The sequence below is a fragment of the Alexandromys fortis genome, unplaced genomic scaffold (assembly GCF_014885135.2).
Source record: "Alexandromys fortis isolate MF-2015 unplaced genomic scaffold, M_Fortis_MF-2015_v1.1 scaffold_7, whole genome shotgun sequence".
Taxonomy (NCBI): domain Eukaryota; kingdom Metazoa; phylum Chordata; class Mammalia; order Rodentia; family Cricetidae; genus Alexandromys; species Alexandromys fortis.
This window is the reverse complement of record NW_026067920.1, coordinates 7,520,866-7,543,238: the sequence shown is the minus strand read 5'-3', so window position 1 is coordinate 7,543,238 and position 22,373 is coordinate 7,520,866. Positions and strand designations below refer to the sequence as shown.

The following is a 22,373-nucleotide window of genomic DNA, read 5'->3' as shown; positions in this document are numbered from 1 at the left end:
AATGCAGTATTCAAAAACTTCCCGTGTTTCTTATCCCTGGTATTTCTGGAGTAAATCCTGCTTGTTTGGGACTTAAAATGTGTATGAATACCAGGTGGTGCAGAAACAGTTTCTTCTCTTGCCCTGGGGTGAAGATGAAGTTGTCTTCTCTAAGAGATCAAGGGCAAGGTACGCCTCAGCCACCTGGAAGCTTCCCACCTTGAACAACTGCTGAGATTCCTCGCAGAGGAAGACACCACACAACTTACAGTAAATATTTAATTTGGTTCCATCAACTATCCCAGCACATTTCCCTGGTACAGTAACAAAACCATGCTAAGCTGGGGTTCATGAGGTAAGGGGGTCACTGAGGAGACCCCAGAATCACTGAACCCATTCCACAGGCCTGGTGGTTCTGTAAAACGAGGGTTTGGCTGACAGAATGCCAAGTTGGGGAAGAAATTCAAGACAGGAATATAGGTCTCTAGCTGCATGTCTGCCTGGAGGAAGGAGAAAGTACGGAAGAGCTGGAACACAAATTCCAGTTTTAACTGCATTATAGGAAAGAATGGCTAAGCCTCTCCATCTGTCTTAGGGCCCTCTCCCTAAGGAGTTCTGTCATCTCCGGTCTCTTCCAATTCTGTTTCAAACCCAAAACCTGAGTCCTATGTTCCAGCTTCTGGGTTCCTGCAAGTCTGTGTCACGTACCTAAGTCCTCCTCCCTCCCTTCCATCATTTTCCCAGCCCCTCTCAGAATTCTGGGTCTCCTCCTGACTTTGCTAACTTCAGAGTTTATGGCAGTTCCACATTGTTAAGGCTCAGACTTGCTTTTTTAATGAGTAGAGACCATGAGGCCATACCTGGTCTGATATCTTGTCACACCCCACCTCTTAACTATGAGTTATGCCACCTGTTAAACTAAGCCATGTCCACAGTGTTAGCTGGACTTGACAGCCTGGAGACAAGGAGTCTCAGGGAAACGAGTGAATGGCCAAAAGGTTGCTATTCTTCATTACGGGAATTTGAAATGTCTTCCGGCCTGGGAGAGAGATGGGGCAGGTACAGACAGAACTGTAAGTTCTCAGGAAACAGCTTTTCCAAGCTGAACACAACCCAGCAGAATTCTTCCAAAGCTGAGAGAAAACTATGCCAGCAGGCCTAGAAGTTCCTCTGTTCCAGCTTGCTCCAAAGAAGGAAGGGAAGGAGGTGGAGGCAGGGCCAGTCTCACTGGAGAGGAGAAATCTTCAGAGGGATCATGATTCGTGATTCCATGTGTCGAACCAAGGGGACTATGGAGAGAGAAGCAGAGGTTACCGGGTGCCTGAGGCAAGCCAAGTACTCTTGGTTCCAGCCTAAAAACTCTCAAAACCTGTCATTGGAAGAGGTCCCTTCTGACTTCTGAGAAAGGTCAAAAGCATAAGGATTTAGGTGGTAATGAGCTGGATTTTTTTTAAGATAATTTTATTCATTTTCTTATGTATGTGGAAAAAAAAAACTACCATAGGGCTGAGAGGTAACTCAGTGGTAGTGCGGCTGCCTAGCACGTATGAGCCCTTGGATTCTACCCTCGCTTCCAGAACAAACAAAGCACACTAAGTCAAATAAGATAAAAGCAAGGACAAGCCACATTAAGGATAACATAGGAAGATTTGAAGAAAAGAATTTTGGGGAGGGGGGGGTCAATGTAGCTTTGGAGCCTGCCCTGCAACTAGCTCTGTAGACCATACTGGCCTCAAATTCACAGAGACCAGCCTGCCTTTGCCTCCCGATTGCTAGGATTAAAGGCATGCGCCACCACTGCCCAGGAGAAAAGTAATTCTAAGGCCTAGGGTGTAGTTCTTTTTTTTTGTTTTGTTTTGTTTTGTTTTGTTTATCGAGACAGGGTTTCTCTGTGGCTTTGGAGCCTGTCCTGGAACTAGCTCTGTAGACCAGGCTGGTCTTGAACTCACAGAGATCCGCCTGCCTCCGCTAGGGTGTAGGTCTATGATGGGGGCAATGCTGATGAATATGTATGAGGTCTTGGACTCCACCTCCAGCACCAACAACCAAAGATCAAAGAGAACTGTAGTGGTACACAGGCAAGGTGAGAGCTGTAAGGGCTGACTGAGGCTTGATTTAGTGCAACTGCCCTCATACAGCTAGGGAGGCCATGCCCATGGGGGTATGGGTGTCAACAGAAAGTCCCCAGGAGGTCAGGTTTTTTTTTTTTTTTTTTAAGAAATTTTACCTATTTTTTTTGTAATGTTTATGTCTCTATGTGGGTTCAAAAAATTTACTGCATGTTTTGATGGTAGATCAGGGCAAAGCAATTTCCATATATTAATTCTTAATGTCTTCCCTGCAGAGACAGCATCTACATTACCATCTGACTAGGAACAGCTACTTCTGTGAGGGGCACAGCTGACCCAGGGGCACATCTCACATAGGGATCACCTGCCTGTGTGAGTCCTAAAGCCTCAGGGCGGATTGTATCATGTGGAATGTGTACCCCACTAACAAAGACAAAAGCCTACTAATGCATGTCAAAGTAAGTTCCTACTTGGGCATAGTGGTATAGGCCTGCAATCCCAGCAACTTGGAAGACTGAGGAAGAAGGTCCATGCAGGATGAGCCTGGGCAACACAGCAAGGTAATGCAAAAAGCAATAGAAAAGGTTGGGTGGGCAATGGCACACAACAGAACAAAGAAAATAGTGTGGGAATACACTGGAGGTAACCAAGGGATTGCAGCCGCCTGCAGAGATCTGCTTCCTCTGGTCTCCCAGCAGACCACCTGCAGAGCAGACACCCACCTGCAGAGCAGACCACCTGCAGAGCAGACACCCACCTGCAGAGCAGACACCCAACTGCAGAGCAGACACCCACCTGTGTAGTAGACGTTTTCATCCCAGCCCCTCTTCCTCCAGGCCGCATTTCGAGTCTCCTCTCGAGACTGCAGATCTTTGTAGGCTGTGAGAAAGGCACAGGTTCATTCGTCAGAGAATCTGATCCCTTCCTCAGCGCAGGGACCCTTCCATTGTTCCAAACCCTGCCCTACTATCTCTTCATCCCTAGGTACCCCTCCTTAGACTGTCAATAAACACGGCTGTCACTATCATCCAGTTGCACATACTAAAATGATTAATTTCACCCGGGCAATAGTGGCACACGCATGTACAAAGGCCCTGTGGTAGGGATTAAGGATTTTGAAGCATATATGTATGCTAGTAACTCTTTCTATTTCCACTCTCAAACTCTCCTGTGAACTCCTATATCTGGTGCCCATGTGACATTTCTAGTTGGGAGCATCTGTATTTTGTAGTTTTTATTGCATTTATTTATTTATTCATGGTGATCAGGAGATAAGTTGCAGGAGTCAGATGACTCCTGCCATGAGGGTCCTGGGAATCAAATCCAGGTTGTCAGGCTTGGTGGCAAATGCCTTTACCACCATTTGACTGGCCCAACACCGGCATCCTAAATATAATACTCCCAGAAACCATAGTTACACTTCAATCCCATGACCTAGCTGCTCCCCCTGACCTCCTTGTCTTACAAAAGGACAGACAGCTGCTCCGGGAAGAATCTGAATGCTCTCCTTTCTCCTCCAGCAGTTCATCCCAGGTCCCACCGATTCAATCTTTAGACCAATTCATCTGCCTCAGCACACCACTGCCATGACCGGAAGCCAGCCCGTGCCTACCTGGTGCACTAAAGCAAGCACCTTCCCATGCCCAGTTTCCAACCTTGCTTCCCCGCGAGGCACTCTTGGAAAGGAGCATGGCAGCTTCAGAACTTAGATGCTGCCGCTGCCTCCACCCACCACATCCATGATAAACCCCAGCTTTTATTTATTTTTATTTTATTTATCATCCATGATAAATTCCCACGGCCTGCAAGGCCCAGCCTGATCTGGTGGCTGTCCTCCTCCATCCGTCCCATACACATACTCTCTTCCTAGTTCCCTCCAAGTCCTCCTCGTTTCCACTCAGTGAAGGCCTCTCACATGCTGCTCCTTCTGCTGCGACTTCCCCCCAGCAATTCATAGCTGGCTTCCTCACCGTCAGTTCAGGACTCGTATTTTACCCTCCAGAAGCACCTTGTCTATCCAAGCCACTAAGGTCCCTGTGCTTCTTTCTTTCTTTCTTTTTTAATTTTTTTGTTTTGTTTGTTTGGTTTTGGTTTTTCAAGACAGGGTTTCCCTGTAGCTTTGGAGTCTGTCCTGGAACTCACTTTGTAAATCAGCCTGGCCTCAAACTCACAGAGATCAACCAGCCTCTGCCCTCCTGAGTGCTGGGATTAAAGGCGTGTGCCGCCACCACCAGCAGGCTCCCTGTGCTTCTTTCTGCTGTCACCCCGTGCCTAGTCTCCTGCAGCATCTGTTATCATGTAAAATTGGGCCCTTTTTTCTAGTTTGTCTGAGGCTGCATCTCCCTCAGCTAGGATGTAAGAGCAATAGGAACACAAACGCATCCACATGTTTTACGAGTGACAGGGGACAAACAGGGGCCCCTTGAGTGTCTCCAACCTACCCCATAGGTGGTGCACGACGTAGAGCTCTCCTATTTGTGAAAAGAAGCCTCCCACTGCCTCCTGGTTCTCTTGACGGTACTTGATGGCCCGAGCCCTGGAGACAGCAGAGAACATGGGACAGAGGCCCAGCCAATGGTCCCTCAAGGTGGCCCAGGCTGATTCACTGGCCACACTTTATGGGCGGGATCAAAGTGGGGCCCAGGGCATGGATTCTGGAGGTGCAGCGCTGACTGGTTGGCAGCACTTTCCTCTACAGAATCTGCGCTGTGCAGGTGGCTCCTTCTCTGAGATCTGGGAGGAACAGAGCATCCCTGAGAGAGCCCACTGGGAGCTAATGGGGCAGGACAGCAGGGGCCACCACATTTCCAACACGAGTGCTCCCACTTACCAGTTGTTTCCCCACTCAATCATGGTTCCTGGCTGAAAAAGATCCAGAGGAGGAGGAAGTGAGCACCACCTTGGACTCCCAACATCCCAGGGGCAGGGATGGGAAACTAGCCTGATTCATGCCTGTTGTGCAGCTACGCACAGGAACACAGGAACACACATACCTCTCTCTGCTCTGAGCTCATAAGGAGGGAGGAGCATCAGGCCCTCCTAACCTGAGCTCTTGCAAAGCAACACAACAGAGGGGAAGCAAGCAAGAGGGGCTCTGTCGGAAGGCAGGTACCTTGAGCTTGTATGTCCTCAGTTCATAGATGTTGGGGCCAGCTCTGGGCTGTGGTTCATTCCAGAAACTGAACTCCAGAAGCAACTGGTTTCTCCTAGACAGCAGCATCTTGCTCCGTTCCTTTCGGAACTCCAGGTACTCCTGAATGTAAGGCATTGTAGGCACAGTAGCCAGGGGGGGTTATGCTACCCTGTCAGTGTGCTCTGTGGGTTAGAGGAATCTCCCACACTCCCCTCCACACAGGGCTGGGCTGGAAGCAACATGCACACAGGATGCTGGGATACCTTGTTGTTTTTTAGCTTGTTCATGCAGTCCATGAGGGCTGGATAGCCACCTGAGAACCGCCATAGGTGCACTGTTGGGGATAGGATACAGGTCAAGGGGCTACCAAGAGCCTGCCTGACTAACCAGCACCAAGACTGGACTGTGTATGTAGCAGCAGAGCAGGGGTCTCCTGGTGCCCTTTGTCTTGGTGAAGAGTAGCACTGGGTGGGGGGATGACCTTAGGTGCAAGCCCAGGGGACCACTAGCTTTGTTCTGCTTGGGTATTCTTTGACCCTTCTAGGACTCAATGTCCTCATCCACAAAATCCCACCAACATTTCTAAAATAGCATCAACAAGAGGATTAGATGTGGATAGGAGTAGCTACTGATAAAACACATGCCTGGCACACAGAAGGACCTGGGTTTCATCTACAGCATCACAAACAAAACCAAACAGAAGGTGATCTGAGTGTCTTCCACCCCAGGAACACCAGGAAACACAGGGCTGAACAGAACACTCCGAGAGGGCTGATGCTGCAGCTCAGTGGTAGAGCGCTTGTCTAATAGCAGGTATTGGGGATTATCATTTTTTTCTTTTTTTTTAAATATTTATTTATTATGTACACAATGTTCTGTCTGTATGCCTGAAGGCCAGAAGAGGGCACCAGATCTCACTACAGATGGTTATGAGCCACCATGTGGTTGCTGGGAATTGAACTTAGGACCTTTGGAAGAGCAGGTAATGCTCTTAACCACTGAGCCATCTCTCCAGCCCCCTGGGGATTATCATTTTAAGGTGTGTTACTTTTGCTTATGCTGTGGAACATTGTTTAATGATGTAAAGATGTGTTGTTTTTGTTTATGTTGTATTTGTTTAACTCTTTGAAGCGATGATTCTTTGGCTGTCTAAAACACCTGATGGTCTAACAAAAAGCTGAATGGCTAACAGCGAGGCAGGAGAAAGGATAGGCAGGTCTGGCAGGCAGAGAGAATAAACAGGAGAAACAAGAAGGCTGAAAGAGGAGGAGGAAAGAGAACGAGAGGAAGATGTCAAGGATCAGCTACATGGTCAGCCATGGAGTAAAGCAAGAAACACAGAAGTAAGGAAAGGTAAAGGCCCAGAGGCAAAAGGTAGACAGGCTAATTCAAGATAAGAAAAGCTGGTTAGGCCAAGCTGGGTGGTGGTGCATACCTTTAATCCCAGCACTCGGGAGGCAAAGGCAGGCGGATCTCTGTGAGTTCGAGGCCAGCCTGGTCTACAAGAGCTAGTTCCAGGACAGGAACCAAAAAAAAAAAAAAAAAAAAAAAAAAAAAAAAAAAAAAAAAAAAAGGAGAAACCCTGTCTCGAAAAATTAAAAAAAAAAAAAAAAAGCTGGTTAGAGACAAGCCAAGCTAAGACCAGGCATTCATAAGTAATAGAAAGCCTCTGTGATGTGATTTATTTGGGAGCTGGGTAACAGGTTCTTCAAAAGAGCCCATAAGGGTCCAAATAGGAAAACAACCAACAACAGCAGGGGATCTAACTAAGTTCCATTTCTAGCACTGCAAAACACAACCAACCAACCAGTTACAAAACAAGAATGTTCCAAGGCAGTGAATTTAAGAGAAAAATAAAAATAAAAACTACAGCTATGTATGGAGACAGGGACACATAGTTCCAGCCACTTGGAAAGCTGATGCAGAATGATGCCTTGAGCCAATCAATATCTGGGTAACAAAGGGAGACCTTACCTTCTGAAGGAAGGAGGCAGGCTGGGGATATAGATCAACTAGTAGCCTGCACAAAGCCCTGGGATCAAATTCCCATAAAACTGGGCTGGTGAAGCCGAGGCGATAGTGGCGCACGCCTTTAATCCCAGCACTCGGGAGGCAGAGGCAGGCGGATCTCTGTGAGTTCGAGACCAGCCTGGTCTACAGAGCTAGTTCCAGGACAGGCTCCAAAGCCACAGAGAAACCCTGTCTCGAAAAACAAAAACAAAACAAAACAAACAAACAAAAAAAAAAACTGAGCTGGTGACACACATTAGGAGGGAGACAGGAGATCAGAAGGTTCAAGGTCAGCCTGATCTGTGTAAAAAGGGGTGGAGGAAAGAAGGTAAGGGTGGGAAAGGACTGGGATACCCGAAAACACCAGCCTGTGGTTAGGGGTAGAAGGATACACACAGAGATGCCAACGTACACATGACCTTCATACACATGCCATCCACACAGAACAGGTACTTACAGAACTCTCTGTGTACAGACTTCCTATTTTATTTCTTGAGTCAGGGTCTCTATGAGGCCCCACTGACCTGAACTTGATATGTGGACTAAGCTGGCCCTAGACTTACGGTGAACCTCCTGCTTCTACTTCCCAAGAACTGGGGTTACAAATGTGTACACACACTAGGTTTACAGGTTTTTTTTATTAGACACACATTTATCAGGATTGAGACAGGTTGGCTTATGGGGTGATGAGCCCCATTGCTGGGCATATGCAAGGGAGGCTCAGAGGATTGTCTGTAGTGGCTGTGGTACTCGGGAAATGTTTACAGCTGCTGTCATCAATGGCAGATTCTGTGGACAACTGGAATGTGTCAAAGATGAATGAGGAACTGTGGATTCTTTGGTTGTTTTAGTTAAGTTTGGGTTTAATTTTTTAGACATAGTCTCATTCTGTAGACCTGGCTGGTGTGGCTCTCACTCTGTAGACCAACGTGTCCTCAAATTCACAGTAATCCTTCTGCTTCAGTCTCCTAAATCCTAGGATTACAGGAGTCAGTCAGCATGAGCTTTTAAAACAACAATTTTTTTTCAAGATTAAGTTTATGAGTATGAGCGCTTTGCTTGAATGCATGTGTGTGTACCATGTGTGTGTATCATGTGTGTGCCTGGTGTCCATGGAGCTCAGAAGACGACGTAGATTCCCCAGAACTGGAATTACGGATGGTTGTGTAATAGTTGGATTCAGAAATTGAATTCAGGTCCTCTGCAAGTACAAAAAGTGCTCTTAACTGCTTAGACACCCCGCCAGGCCCCAGCATTAAGTTTTTGAAAGTAAGTTTTCGAGGGACTATTTACTTTTGAATTTTATGAGCATAGGTGTTTGGCTTACATGCATGTCTGTGCACCATGTGCATGCATGTCTGTGGAGGCTGGCAGAGGGTGTGAGATTCCCTTGTCACTGAAGTTACAGACACTTGCAAGCCACCATGTATGTGCTGGGAATGGAACCTGGGTCCTCTGGAAGAACAGCCAGTACTCTTAACCCCTGAGCCATCACTTTAGCCTACCCTACTCCTCAGCATGAAATGTTTTAAAGAGAGGAAATATTTATATTGAGTATTAAATACTGCAAAGAGACATAGCCCTGACCCCCAAAACTCACTACCTATACGAGAAGGCAGGCAAGTATTTCGGCAGCTACAGGGACACATGATCAGGGAATGAAGAGGCAAGAGGTAAAAGAGCCAGGGATAGAGCCTGACCCAGCAAGGATAGTACCTGATCCAGCAAAAAATGCAAAGAATCCAGTTTTTCAGAAGGATGCCATGTCTACACCAAAATATAAAACTGTAAGACAGGCAAGAGTTGGTAAGATGGCTCGGCAGCCAAAAGCTCTTGCTACATAAGCCAGACAATCAGGGCTTGATCCCTGGGACCCGAGAGAAAGCTAGGTATGGAAGCACACACATGCACAGCTGAAATCTAGCCCGGAGTGCACACAGTGCACACGGAAACAAAGGGGACCCTGCCTCAACAAGGTGCAGAAAAGAACATTGTCCGCTGACCTCCACAAGAGATCAGACCATTTCAGTACTCAGGAGGCTGAGTCAGGAAGAGTACGCCCTAGAGGCCAGTCTGGAATACACAGTGAGTCTTCATCTCAACAAAACAAAAAACAGGGAAATCAAACCAAGTAAAGCAGGCAAGGGAGAAAAAACACTTCAGTTCAGCCACCTATAAGGTGAGTAGAGCCGTTCTGTCTGGGCTGACGAATCACAGGCCGGCAGCACAGTGAGCAGAGGGTGTAGTGAAATGGGGTTGTGGACTGGGCAAGGACGGACTCACGGACCCCACGGGCTGCTTGAGAGCACGGCGGAGCCACCAGAGGTTGAGTGGGGCAATGGGTATGAGAGAAACACACTTCCCCAGAGGGCAGTCAGACATGAGAGCTGCTGGAGACCCGGGCTAGGAGGCCATGGTGGCACAAGAGGAGCTCACCTGCCTGGTCCTGCTCCCCGTACCATGTGTTCCAGTTGCCCACAAGCGAGCAGGGGTAGTCCTCATCCAGGTGCAGCTTAGGCAGCACAGCCTCCCTGTGGGAGGGGCACAAGAAGGAGCAGGGCTTGCACTGACCATTAAGGGACTAAGGGCCGGGAGGTAAAGGTTCCAACTCAGGCCCTGGGGCTAAGTTTGTCTCCCCTCTAAGAAACATCGGTGGGGAAGACATCCTTAAGGCTTCCAGCTCTAGAATCCACATCCCTTGACTTTGGCAGGAGAATGAAGCAGAGAATGATTTAAGGGCTTCTTGAGGAAAGAGGGCCCTACCCCCTACCTCCCAACAGTGGCTGGGAACAGTAGAGGGAGGACTCACGTCAGACTGTTGTAGGCATCCAGACATTCGGGCTTCACATTGTGAACTGCAATGCAGGAGAGAGAGCAGAAGTGAATGCATGCGGTACTCACACACGCTTCTATGTACGTGTTTGGGTGAGCAGGTTCCAAATCGGGCCAAGGCTCTCAGGACAGCATCCGGGATCCTCATCCTCTCATCTCCAGTATCACAGCTCTTTACCCCGAACCCACCCACAAAAGAGAAACCTGAGGTGCAGCTAGCCAGCTTAGCAGCTACTCACACTGGATCTTGTAGAGATTACTAGTCTCCTTTTTGGACAGCAGAGTGGAGTGGGCGTCCTTCCGAGGATCCACCTTGTGAACAAAGAGGGAGCGGAACCAGCTGCCTTCGCTGTCCTTGGAATAGAAGCTGCAGAACAGAGAGGTTGAGAGGGCCACGTGGAGGCACAGGAGCCCTAGCTATCCCCCTGTGCCTGTGTGCTGCTCCTTGATCCGATGACCTACATTTCTGAAAACAGGGGCATGGACTCCCACAGTTAGAGTGCAGTGTCATCACCTGGGCAGACGGTGCCTTCTAGAGATTCCAGCTGCTCAGTCTGCATCTGTATCCTTGTAGGGCCCAGGAGACCAGGAGAGAATTTGTGCCTCCCACCTCTCTCCCTTCACTCCCTGCCCAGGGGTTCTCCAGCCACACATCACAGTCTATTGCTAAGAGGAGGAACCCCCAAACTCACCATGCCTGATGCCCACCAGATGGGACCCTTGTGATGACAAAGACCCTCGCCAGCCTAAGGCAAACAATCACTCTACTCCCCGTGAGCAGCCAAAATTCTTCCTTTTGCCGTTCTGAGTTCTATGATACAATCTTACAAGTTCCTTCTTCTCGTTCCCTAACATACACGACTTCTGTAGCAGCATCAGCTTTTCCTGCATCACCAAGCCCTTTTCTCTGTACATGAATAAGAGAGAACAGAATTCCCAGGAATTCTGAACTCAAATACTGGGGCCCTCGGGGAGCCCAGCCATTGACCCTTCCAAGTCATTAGCCCCCGTGGCATGGGACAGCTGTCACCCTTGTGGCTGGAAAGGACTCCAAATTAACCCTGGACCAGTATGACAGTTTATATGGTCCATCAGGTCAATGTCAGTTCAAGAGCCCTCTACTGGATCTCAGAGTCAACAAATACCCAACCTTTGCACAAACTCCGGAACTTACCACAAAATTTACCGCCAGATCCTCACCTTGAGCCCCCTTACAACACCCCCACCCCAGACTACCTGGCTCATAGGTATTGACAGCTTCATGGTGGCAGGACGGAGCTTAACAGAGGCCCTAAAATCTGGACTTTTTCTGGGTAATAACCTCAAAGGCAGAACTGCGTTCACCAAGGGCAGAAATGTAATTTCTTTTTCATGTAATTTATGTGTACACAGTCATCTGGAAAGGAAGGGGTCTCCTCACTGCCCATGTTGCCCTGATTAGACATGACTCAGAGATTCTGACCCTACTAGAAGCCACCAGGCTTCTAACTGGAATGCCCATTATTCATTGCCAAGCCCACTCTGACAGTTCTTAGGGTAACAACCAAGCTGACCAACAGCCTTCCACTCCACTCCCCAATCCTGCTTTTCCACGTTCTCAGGAAACGCAACTAAGTCTTGCCACTTCCCCCTAGCATAATGGCCACAGATAAAATATTCCCAGCATTCGTGATGCAATGGAAGAAGCAAATTCTGTAAGCAGAGGGAGAGAGGGAGAGTCTATCAGGCCGCCACCCACTGTTCTCTAGAACATATCCTTGCTTTGCCCCTCCCCCCTCTTACCCCATGCCTACAGTCTGAAAATGCTCAGCTTTCCTTTTCAAGATTAAGAATTAAATGAAAGCATCAAAATTATGGTATGATTTCCATGCTTGTTTGGCAACCCTCTAACATCTGAAAAGGCTGAAATGGTTAATCTAGTTCTTTTTATTTATTTTTTTAAATATTTTTTATGATTTATTTAACTTTATTTTATGTGCATTGGTATGAAAGTGCCAGATCCCCTGCAACTGGATCTTCAGACAGTTGTGAGCTGCCATGTGGGTTCTGGGAATTGAACCCGGGTCCTCTGGAAGAACAGTCAGTACTCTTAACCACTGAGCCATCTCTCCAGCCACTCTAGTTCTTTTTATTTTTATACAGATATTTTATGTGCATGTGTGTCCAAGTGTATGTTTGTGTGACTCATGCTTACAGGACCCCACGGAGGTCAGCAGAAGTGTTAGATCCCCTGGAACTAGAGATACAGATGTTTGTGAGCTGCCATGTGGGTGCTGGGACTCAAACCTGGGTCCTCCACAAGAGCAGCCTCCTTAATCTAACTCTTAGAAGCTCTCTAATTCACAATTAAGACACTCCTCAGCCCACTTTTCCTCCCAACTGCACTTTTAAGATCTCACACCCAGGTGTGAAGATGCACCCCTTTAATCCCAGTACTCAGGAGGCAGAGGCAGGCGGATCTCTGTGAGTTCAAAGCCACCCTGGTCTATAGAGTGAGTGCCAGGTCAGTCAAGGCTATTAGAGAGAACCTGTCTCAAAAAAGAAACAACAACAACAACAACAAAAATTCACCTCCAGGCCGGGCGGTGGTAGCACACGCCTTTAATCCCAGCACTTGGGAGGCAGAGGCAGGCAGATCTCTGTGAGTTCGAGACCAGCCTGGTCTACAAGAGCTAATTCCAGGACAGGCTCCAAAACCACAGAGAAACCCTGTCTCGAAAAACAAAAAACAAAAAACAAAAAAAAAAAATTCACCTCCAGGCTGGAGATGGCTCAGCAGTTAGAGCATTGGCTGTTCATCCAAGGACCTGGGTTCAGTTCCTAGCACCCAAATGGTGGCTCACAACTGTTTAGCCCTCCTGTCTCGGGAGATCTGGTGCTCTCTTCTGGATACCCGGGGCACCAAGCATGCGCATGATGCTCAGACATAAAAGCCAGCAAAACACCCATAGTCATAAAACAAATAAATAAATGTTAAATAATTAAAAAGATCTCACACCCCTCACTCCAATAGCTCGGGCCCCTATACCTGGCCTAGGGCTTGGCCGCATCTTTCCTGACGACTACTGTCATACTCTTTACCTGCCTTCCTGAAATCACCCAATAGTGTCATTTTTAGCCATTCTGACGTGTTATTCTGCTCCTCTGGTCTCAGTCCCTCCTGCTTTACCGTCCCCAAAAGACCCATAAACTCCTCAACTAACACACCTGGACCCTCATGGAGGACTACTGCCTTTGCTTGCCCTAACTCCTACCTGGGTGCATTTCCTGCTCAGCCACTTATTTACACGGATGCAATTAATAATTTCCCTCTATCCATATTTCCCACAGAACTCTAGCTCCGTGGGCTTAGCACGCCTCTCCCAACACTCTCATAGTCAAATGTAACCTACATTCACTTCTTTCTGTCTCCTCACTCACCAGTTCAGGGTGTAGTCTTGTCAAATGCTGGCCTAGTAAGCCAGGCTCATTTGAATTGAGGCCACAAGAGGTCCCATCAGAGGCAAACTTTTAATAGCCCTGGCTGTCCTGGAACTCACTTTGGAGACCAGGCTGGCCTCAAACTCACTAAAATCTGCCTGCCTCTGCCTCCCGAGTGCTGGGATTAAAGGAGTGCGCCACCACCGCCCGGCCCACCTGGATGTGGTTTATTCCTGAAATTTTCCACTTCTTTTTCTTTGGTGTTTTTTTGTTTTGTTTTTTTGACACAGGATCTCGGTGAAACCGTCCTGGCTGTCCTAGAACTCACAGAGATCCGCCTGCCTCTGCCTCCCAAGTGCTGGGATTAAGGCGTGCGCCACCACCACTTGGCTACATTTCATATCTTCCAACAAGAGCTGCTAGCAGATAACCAAAACTACAGGAAGTGAGACAGGAGTAAAGGGTGTAATATCTAATTGCCATTGTTCACCAGACTGGGTTTGGGATAACCTAGGAGACACAACTCTGGTCATGTCTGTGAGGTGTTTCCAGCAGCTTAACTGAGAAGACTCATTCGACTCAGTGACTAGAGACCTAGACTGAATAAAAGAGGAAATGGGGGAGGTGGAAAGCCTACTGAGCCCTTAAATTCATCTCTCCTGCTTCCTGACTACAGACACAACATGAGCAGCCACATCAGGCTCTGGCCGCCGTTGTGGACTGTTCGCTCAAACACAGTCGGCCCTTCTCTCTTAAGCTGCTCCTATCTGGTCACGGGAAAAGTAGCTTACAGCAATGGAAGACTCTGCTGCTTACCTGGGAGAGGGAAGATGGTTAGCGTTTCATAAAGCGAGAAGAATGCTGGCTTAAACACATCTAACGCCATGGGCTCCTTCAGTTATTGTGCATGTATTTGTTCACAGCAAAGAGCAAAAGGACACGTGTCCTTAGATGGGATGCATGGTGACTTAGGGTGCCTGAGCCAGGCTCTAGGAACTTCACTGCAGGAGCTCCATGAAGCCATGCAACCCTTAGAGTGTGGGTTCTACTACTGCCACCTTCAGGATGAATTAGCTCACAGTTTAAGGAACTTGTTAAGGGATATGGAAAATCAGAGAACAGCACTTTCCTTGACAACCAGTCCCTCAGGTGGGACACTGAAGGGCATGGCCTTTGCTCTGAGTGGTGTGACTGACTCCCCAGGAGATGGTGACAGGGAGGAAAAGTGGCTCTATTTGCCCACCAAGACCTTTGCTCCAGAGCGAGGCTCCCAGTAACTCATTAACATCACTAATGGCCAAGGTAAATATCCAGTGGTGAGTTCTGAAAAGCAAGCCCAGGGGCTTCAAGGCTAGGCAGGGGCGGTCCTTGGAGCTTTGAGGCCTTTCCTCTCCTCCAGCCATGCTAATTCTGCAGTTCTGCTTCCCCATGTGTTGAGTAGCAAAACACAGCAGTTCACCCAGCTAGGCCTTTTCTTTTACATTAATTTTTATTTCATTTTATGTATACGGATGTTTCACCTGCATGTATGTCTGTGCACCACTTCCATGTTGGCTCCCTGGATGCCAGAAGATGATATCAGATCCCCTGGAACTGGAGTTATAGACAGAGGTGAGCCACCATGTGGATGCTGGGAATCAAACCCAGTTACCTGGAGGAGCAGCCAGTGCTCCTAACTGCTAAGTCATCTCTCCAACACTAGTTGTTGGAAATGGTTTATTATATAAGTAAAACTCTAATAAGGGACTTGTTCAGAACCAGAGAGTTTCTCCATTTCAAGCCAACACCCTCAAGCACATTATTTTTTTAAGAGATATATTTATTTAATGTGTATGAATGTTACCTGGATGTATGTATGTACACCACATGGGGGCCAGAAAAGAGCATTAGATCCCTAGGTACTGGAGTTACAGATGGCTGGGAGCCACTGTGTGGGTGCTGGGAACTGAACCCCGGTCCTCTACAAGAGCAGCAGCAAGTGCTCCAGCCCCAAAGTACACATTTTTAAGAGTTCAAATTTTACTTTTCTAGTGAATTCCTGGTTTTCTCCTACCCTTGCCCTGCCCAGTCTTTCTCACTTTGCTCCCTCCCTTGTTTTGTTCTACAGCAGTGGTTCTCAACTTTCCTAACGCTGCGACCCTTTAATACAGTTCTACAGTTGTGGTGACCTCAGCCATAAAATTATTTTTATTGCTACTTCATAACTTTAATTTTGATATTGTTATGAATCTTAATGTAAATATCTAATATACAGGATATCTAGTACGCCACCCTTATGAAAAGGTCATTTGACCACCAAAGGGGTTATAACCCCCAGGTCAAGAACTGCAGGAACATCTAAAACCCTTCACCTGAGCTAGGCATACAGATCCATGGGAGAGAGCTGGAGAGATGGCTCAGAGGTTAAGAGCACTGGCTGCACTTCCAAAGGTCCTGAGTTCAATTCCCAGCAACCAATGGTTGTGGTGGCTCACAACCATCTGTAATGAAATATGCTGCCCTCTTCTGGCCTGCAGGGACATATGCAGGCAGACCACTGTATACTTAATAAATAAATCTTTAAAAAAAAAAATAGATCCATGGGAGAATATCTGCCTACCTAGCATGCATGACACCCTGTGTTCAATCTCCAGCACTACAAAAAAAAAGAAAGAAAGAAAGAAAGAAAAGAAAAGAAAAAAAGAATCACATACCAAAACCAAAAAAACCTCTGTTTGATTATTACACTTTATTTATTTATTGTTTGTCTCCTCACCAGATGCAGCCTCACAAGGGTGGATCTGGTATGTTCGGCTGTGTTTCCAGTAACCGGAGCAAGGCTAACACACAGCACAAACTCAATCTATGTTTGGGAAATAAATGAATGGGGCATAGATGCAAACAGATAGATAGACAGACTAAAGCCTGAAAGTAAAGAGAAGCCCTGACCTAGAATGTGGACTCAGACTCTGGGACCTTTCCATTCCAACCATCACAGCAGAATTAGTGCTAGAGACTAGACTCCTCACACCTGGCATTTGTTTGTTTGTGTAGCCCTGGCTGTCCTGGAACTCACTTTGTAGACCAGGATGACCTCAACTCAGAGATCTGCCTGCCTCTGCCTCCCGAGTGCTGGGATCAAAGCCGGTCGTGCACCACCACCGCCCAGCAAGTCTGGCTTTTTACGTGGATGCTGGAGATCTGAACTCAAGTTCTCATGTTTACACGGCAAGCATTTACAGACTTAGCTATCTCCCCAACCATAAAAGCTTTTTTCTCCCCCCCCCCCACAAGACAGGGTTTCTCTGTGTAGCTTTGGAGCCTGTTCTGGAACTTGCTCTGTAGTCCAGACTGGCTTCGAACTCACAGAGATGCACCTGCCTCTGCCTCCTGAGTGCTGGGATTAAAGGCGTGCGCCACCACTACCCAGCCCATAGAGTCTTATTTTTCACGCCATTCCTCTACTTGGTGCCCACAAAGCAAAATCCAAATATCTCTGAGTCCCTATTTGCGATTCTGGCTCTCTTTTAAACTTGGTAATTCTGGAGCTAGGTCTGCCTACTGCAGCGTTCTCAGACTAACACTCTCAGCACGACCTAAGAACTTACTCAGAAAGCTCAGGCTCCCCCACAGATTACTGCACAAAAGCTCGGGGGGGGGGGGGGGAGGGATTATGAGGCAGGCCTAGCAATTTAACTTTTTATGGGGGTGGGGCAGGGTCCCATTATTCACCCTAGGCTAGCCCGGAACTGCCTACACAGCACAGGCTGGCTTCAAACTGGTGACCCAATTTTTTAACTCTAGCCTGGAGGTGCTAGAATTACATGCATGCACCATGCATAGCTACAATCTGAATTTTAGAATGTGAGTGTGTGTTTCTGGTATTATCACATCTATGTACATAAACAAAGAGCATCTAGTTCCTCCTCTATTCCTCTGGGACAGGGTCTCTGCTTGAACTGGGAGCTTGCCCTTTTTCCTCCCTTAGGCTAACAGCCAGCAAGCCCCACTGATCGTCCTGTCTCTGTCCACTAGAGTACCAGGGCTACAGGCACTTGAGACAACACCCAGCTTGTCACATGGGTGTGGAATCCAAATCCGGGTCTCACAGTGACACAGAAAGCACTGCTAACTGCTACCATCTCACCAACCCAATCCCAGCTTTCAAAGTCAACAAAGGCCAGATTTGGTGAAGCATGCCTATAATATTTCAAGGTCATCCTCAGGCACATAGTAAATTTGGGCTATATGAGACCTTATCTCCAAGGAAAAACAAACAACAAACAAAAAAACTCTAAAGATGCAGACATAATGGCAAACATCTCTTTTTTTTGTTTTTTTGGTTTTTTGTTTTGTTATTTTGTTTTTGTTTTTATTTTTCAAGACAGGATTCTCTGTGTAACAGTCCTGGCTGTCCTGGAAGTCACTCTGTAGACCAGGCTGGCCTCTGCCTCCCAAGTGCTGGAATTAAAGGTGTGCTACACCACTGCTCAGCTAGTGGCAAACATCTTTAATCCCAACCTTTATGAGTTTAAGGCTAGCTTGATCTACATAGCAAGTTTCAGGACAGCTCAGGGTTCTGTTCCCAGCACCCATACCTGGCGGCTCACAACCACCTCCAGCCCCAGAGAACCCAGCTCCAAGGAACCGGATGCACCCCTCTGGCCTATCTGGCCCACACTCAGATATACATATATACACACATAATAAATGATGAAAACAGGCTGGGTTTGGTGACATACACCTTAAATCCCAAGGCCAGCTTGGGCAACATTGTGAGACTAGATCTCAAACGCAATGTTAAAGGGCGAGGAATACAGCATTGTGGTAGAACACTTGCCTCGCAGTCACAAGGCCCTAAGTTCAACCTCAGTCCTGAGAAGAATCAGAAGGAGCTGCCCCAGCGACCAGTCCAGCCCTTTTCTGTGAGACTCGCCCACAGTTTCACCTAGGCTCTTTCATTAGTTCCACACAGCCCCGCCTTTTCCCACAGCTATACAGGAGCTGCAGACTATCACCCTTCCATTCCCCGTGTGACCTAGCACAGTGCTTCTGCCACAACAGCTCAGAAATTATTCCACCTAGACAAGAACATTTCCATCTCCTGAGGCACTGGCAATGGATGGAAGTCAACGGCACAGGCCGCTCCAAGTGTGAAGGCTCGAGAACCTCGTAACTTTCTAGACCAGGATGCTCAGCTCTCTAGGTCCTGAACATCTTCTCAATTGGAGCTGGCTCCACATTTCTGCTTATCGAGAGAGAGGTGTTCCGGTTGTGAGAACCGAAGTTTGGGGCTGTGGGTGTAGCTCAGTGGAAGAGTGCTTGCCTAGCACACATGAGGTCCTGTGTTCAGGCCCCAGTGTCACAGGGGGAACACATCATAAACACATAAAAACAAGCGGAACCACCATGACTACTAAAGGCTTGTTGGTAACAAGATTAGTGTAGGAGTAACACGAACTTCTCTCTCTCTCTCTCTCTCTCTCTCTCTCTCTCTCTCTCTTTCTTTTTTTCTTTCAAAAGAATCTTGTTATATATCCCAGGCTTAGCTTCTAACTCATGATCCCCCTGCCTCAGTCTACCAGTGACATGAGTACAAGTATGCACCCTGGATAATAGCATTGTGTATTGAGCAGCTACTACATACTACAAGTTAATCCTCACAGTACATTTATTTTTAACTTATTAATTCTTCGAGAATTTTGGACAGTGTATTCTAATTATATTCACCCCTCCTTTTACAGTAAAAATTTAAACAATGAGGGGCCAGCAAGCTGGCTCACCAAGTGAAGCGCTTGCCATGCAGTGTCTTTACCATAGGTCTTTGGTAGAACTGCCAGCCCCAAGAGTGACTCCAGAAAGGTAGGGAGCAGGCTGAAGATCAGCAAGAAGAGGTGGTCTCGGGTCTCAATATGGGGCCAGGGCAAATAATAATAATAATAATGCAAATCATTAAGGGTAGGTATCATAGGTAAATGCTGTGTGTCTTCACAGCTCACAGCAGGGATTACCATGCCCACTGTAACAGAAAGACACCAAGGCTCACCAAGAATCATCCAGGGTTGCTACATTAGAAGCAGCAGGTGTCTCTAACCCTTCCCCCATCCCATTGTGACCTCTGGGTGTTTGCCACACTAAAGATCCTACCACTGTTCCTTTCTCAACCTCAGTATCTCCATTCATCTGGAAAACATGGTCTCCTAAAGATGACCTTGTGCCAGGCGATGGTGGCACATGCCTTTAATCCCAGCACTCAGGAGGCAGAGGCAGGTAGATGTGAATTCAAGGCCAGCCTGGTCTACAGAGTGAGTTCCAGGACAGCCAGGGCTACACAGAGAAACCCTGTCTCATAAAAACAAAAAACAGAGATGATCTTGTGGCTGGATATGGCTTGGTGGTTAAGGGAACACAAAGCTGCTCTTGTAGGGGACCCGAGAGTTGGTTCCCAGCGCCACATCAGTAGGGCGGCTCACAACTGCCTGGAGCTCCAGTTCCAAGGGATTTAGCTCCTTTTTCTAGCTCAGTAGCACCTGCATTCCTGTGCACGTTCTCATTCCTCTCCTCTCTACACACACATTTAAAAAAAGTAAATTTCTTTATAGAAAAAAAAAAACAAAACAGATGATGTTGGGCTAGTGAGATGTAAAGGCACCTGCTGCCAAGACTGACAACCTGAGTTAGATCCCTGGGAGCCACATATGCCATAGAATAGACACGCATGTGCGTAAGCACACACACAGACACACACATGAATACAAGTGTTCATTTGCACATCCACATAAAATAATTTTTAGATTATGTTATGCATGAGTGTTTTGCCTGTGTGTGTGTCTGTGCACCACTTGTACGCCCATGAAGGCCCAAAGAGGGTGTCAGATCCCTTGGAAGTAGAGTTTCAGACAACTGTAAGTGGTCTCATGTGTGAGCCGTGAATCAACCTGGGTATGCAGAAAGAGCAACCAGTGCTACGCCATCTCTCTAGTCCCCAAAAGAATTGTTTTTTGTTTGTTTTGTAAGACATGGTCTCTCTATGTAGTCCTATCTGTCCTGGAGCTGGATATGTAGACCAGGCTGGCCTCCAACTCAGAGATCTGCCTGCCTCTGCCTCCCGAGTGCTGGGTTAAAGGCGTGCGCCACCACCGTCAGGCTCAAACTAATTTTTTAATGTAAGAAGATTATTTTTCTGGATATCCTTTCAACTCTCACAATGACAGAAATTGCTTGAGGCCCAGACTTGGGCAATGGGTAACACAAACATGGCTTCTTCAGTACTCAACAATCCAATGAGGTCTAGAGAAAGTATGGTTTCAAAGAAAGAGCAGCAGCCTAGCGTACCTGAGCTCCTGGATTCTTTTCCCAGACACACAAAACAATCCTGTCAGACGAGTCCTGTTTCCTTCTTCTATCCAAGGTCATCCCTCCACAAAAGGCTGTTTACCAGGCACAACCCAGGCTTTTCCCCAATGTCAGCTTCTCCCTCTATATCCAGCATGGAGGTGACGGACCCGCTTTCCAAAAGTTCCCGTGCACAGTGATCTAATGGGGACTCTATGGCTTCCCTCCTGGGCTGGGGCAGGAGGAACGCGAATTCCTTTCCACAGGTGTGAGGACAGGTGTTTTCTCTCCTTTAGCAAATGTTCTTTGCGCTTACCCTGTCCTCAAACCTGTGAGGGTGCGGGGCTGTGGAAACAGGAGACCGACTAGGGAAGGACAGGTTAGCACCGGGTCAGAAGCGCTCAGGGTGATAAATGCAGAGATAGGGTTAGCACAGGGCACAGCTCGGAGGAGGGAGGAGTAGCCCAGAGCCAGTCAGGGGCAGCCAAGCCCTACAGCCAGAGCCGAGCCTCTCTCCTCCAGCGGTGGTGCAAAGTGCAGGGTGCATCATGAGACCTGGGTCCTACCTCCAGAGCAGCCTCCGAAGGGCTCAGAGACTGACCTTGACCAACTCCCACCCCCTTCTGTCGACCCACTGTACAGTGCAGGGTGAGGGACCACTTTGGGAATTCCCACTGTACCCTAGACCTCTCCTTTCTCCTACAACTTCCTGAGGGAGGAGCTGCCTGGCCCAGAAGCCCCCAGCGCGTGCTAAATCACAAAGGACAGACTAGTGGGCTGCTACCACTGTCCTCTGCTTTCGCTCCCCCACTCCCCGCTCCAGTGCTCAAGACCTGTCCCTCCCACTCACCTCATTTTTTATTCTCAGCCCAGACCCAGGTCCTAAACAGGACAAAGAACCTGCCCAGCAAGGCATGATAATGCACGCCAGTAATATCTAGGAGGCCGAGGCAAGAGGATTCCGAGTTCGAATCACATGTAGTGTGAACCTGCTTAAAAAATAAAACCCTACTCGTATCTCTTCACCTCCCTCATTCTTTCTCAGACTCTCCTCAGGCCTTCATTCTGGCAGCTCCTCCTCTAACCCCCGAATTCTAAACCCAAGAGTCTTCTCTTCATTCCAGCCCCCTCCCCTGCCCCTGTTCCGGGCACGCGGTCGGCCCCGTCGGCCTCTCACCGCACAGCAGCCGCAGCCGCGAGATCCCCAGCGCGGGGTCCCTGCTTCCCCAGCAGCCGCCGTACCGCTGCAGAGATGATGCACAGCCGCGGAGCCATGTTGGACCAGAGCAGGTCGCAGGAAGGCCACGCCCCAGCCCGGCGGAGGGGCGGGGCTAGAGAAAGCCACGCCTCCGCCTCGCCGGCCTACCTTTCTAGAACAGCCAGATGGGAACCCTCCAAATCTGTTGCCACACCTCGGAGCTGCTGGAGCTCTGCAGCTAACTGGCTCCGTTCCCTTGAACAGCCCTTTCCCCGCTCTGTACCTTAGAATTCACCTCGGTAAATGCGGGCGTCGAACAACAAGTTCTGGACATTCGGAGGACACACCAAGGAGGGTCTGCATACCCCAAAATTGTATACAAGTTTTGTGTGCCTGTCAGTTCCCTTCCTACTAGGGT

At 48.1% G+C, this 22,373-nt stretch overlaps 1 protein-coding gene across 1 annotated transcript; it reads right to left on the bottom strand.

Annotated features, from left to right (window-relative positions):
- Positions 1-244: 244 nt before the first annotated feature.
- On the bottom strand, positions 245-22,083 carry Nipsnap1 (nipsnap homolog 1). The gene is made up of 10 exons (XM_050140852.1): positions 21,935-22,083; positions 10,263-10,390; positions 10,001-10,046; positions 9,628-9,722; positions 5,445-5,515; positions 5,161-5,301; positions 4,879-4,910; positions 4,490-4,584; positions 2,844-2,927; positions 245-1,268 (listed from the first exon to the last, which is right to left on the bottom strand). Exons 1-10 carry the CDS (start codon positions 22,030-22,032, stop codon positions 1,204-1,206), a joined length of 855 nt encoding a protein of 284 aa, XP_049996809.1. The 5' UTR covers positions 22,033-22,083; the 3' UTR covers positions 245-1,203.
- Positions 22,084-22,373: the final 290 nt, after the last annotated feature.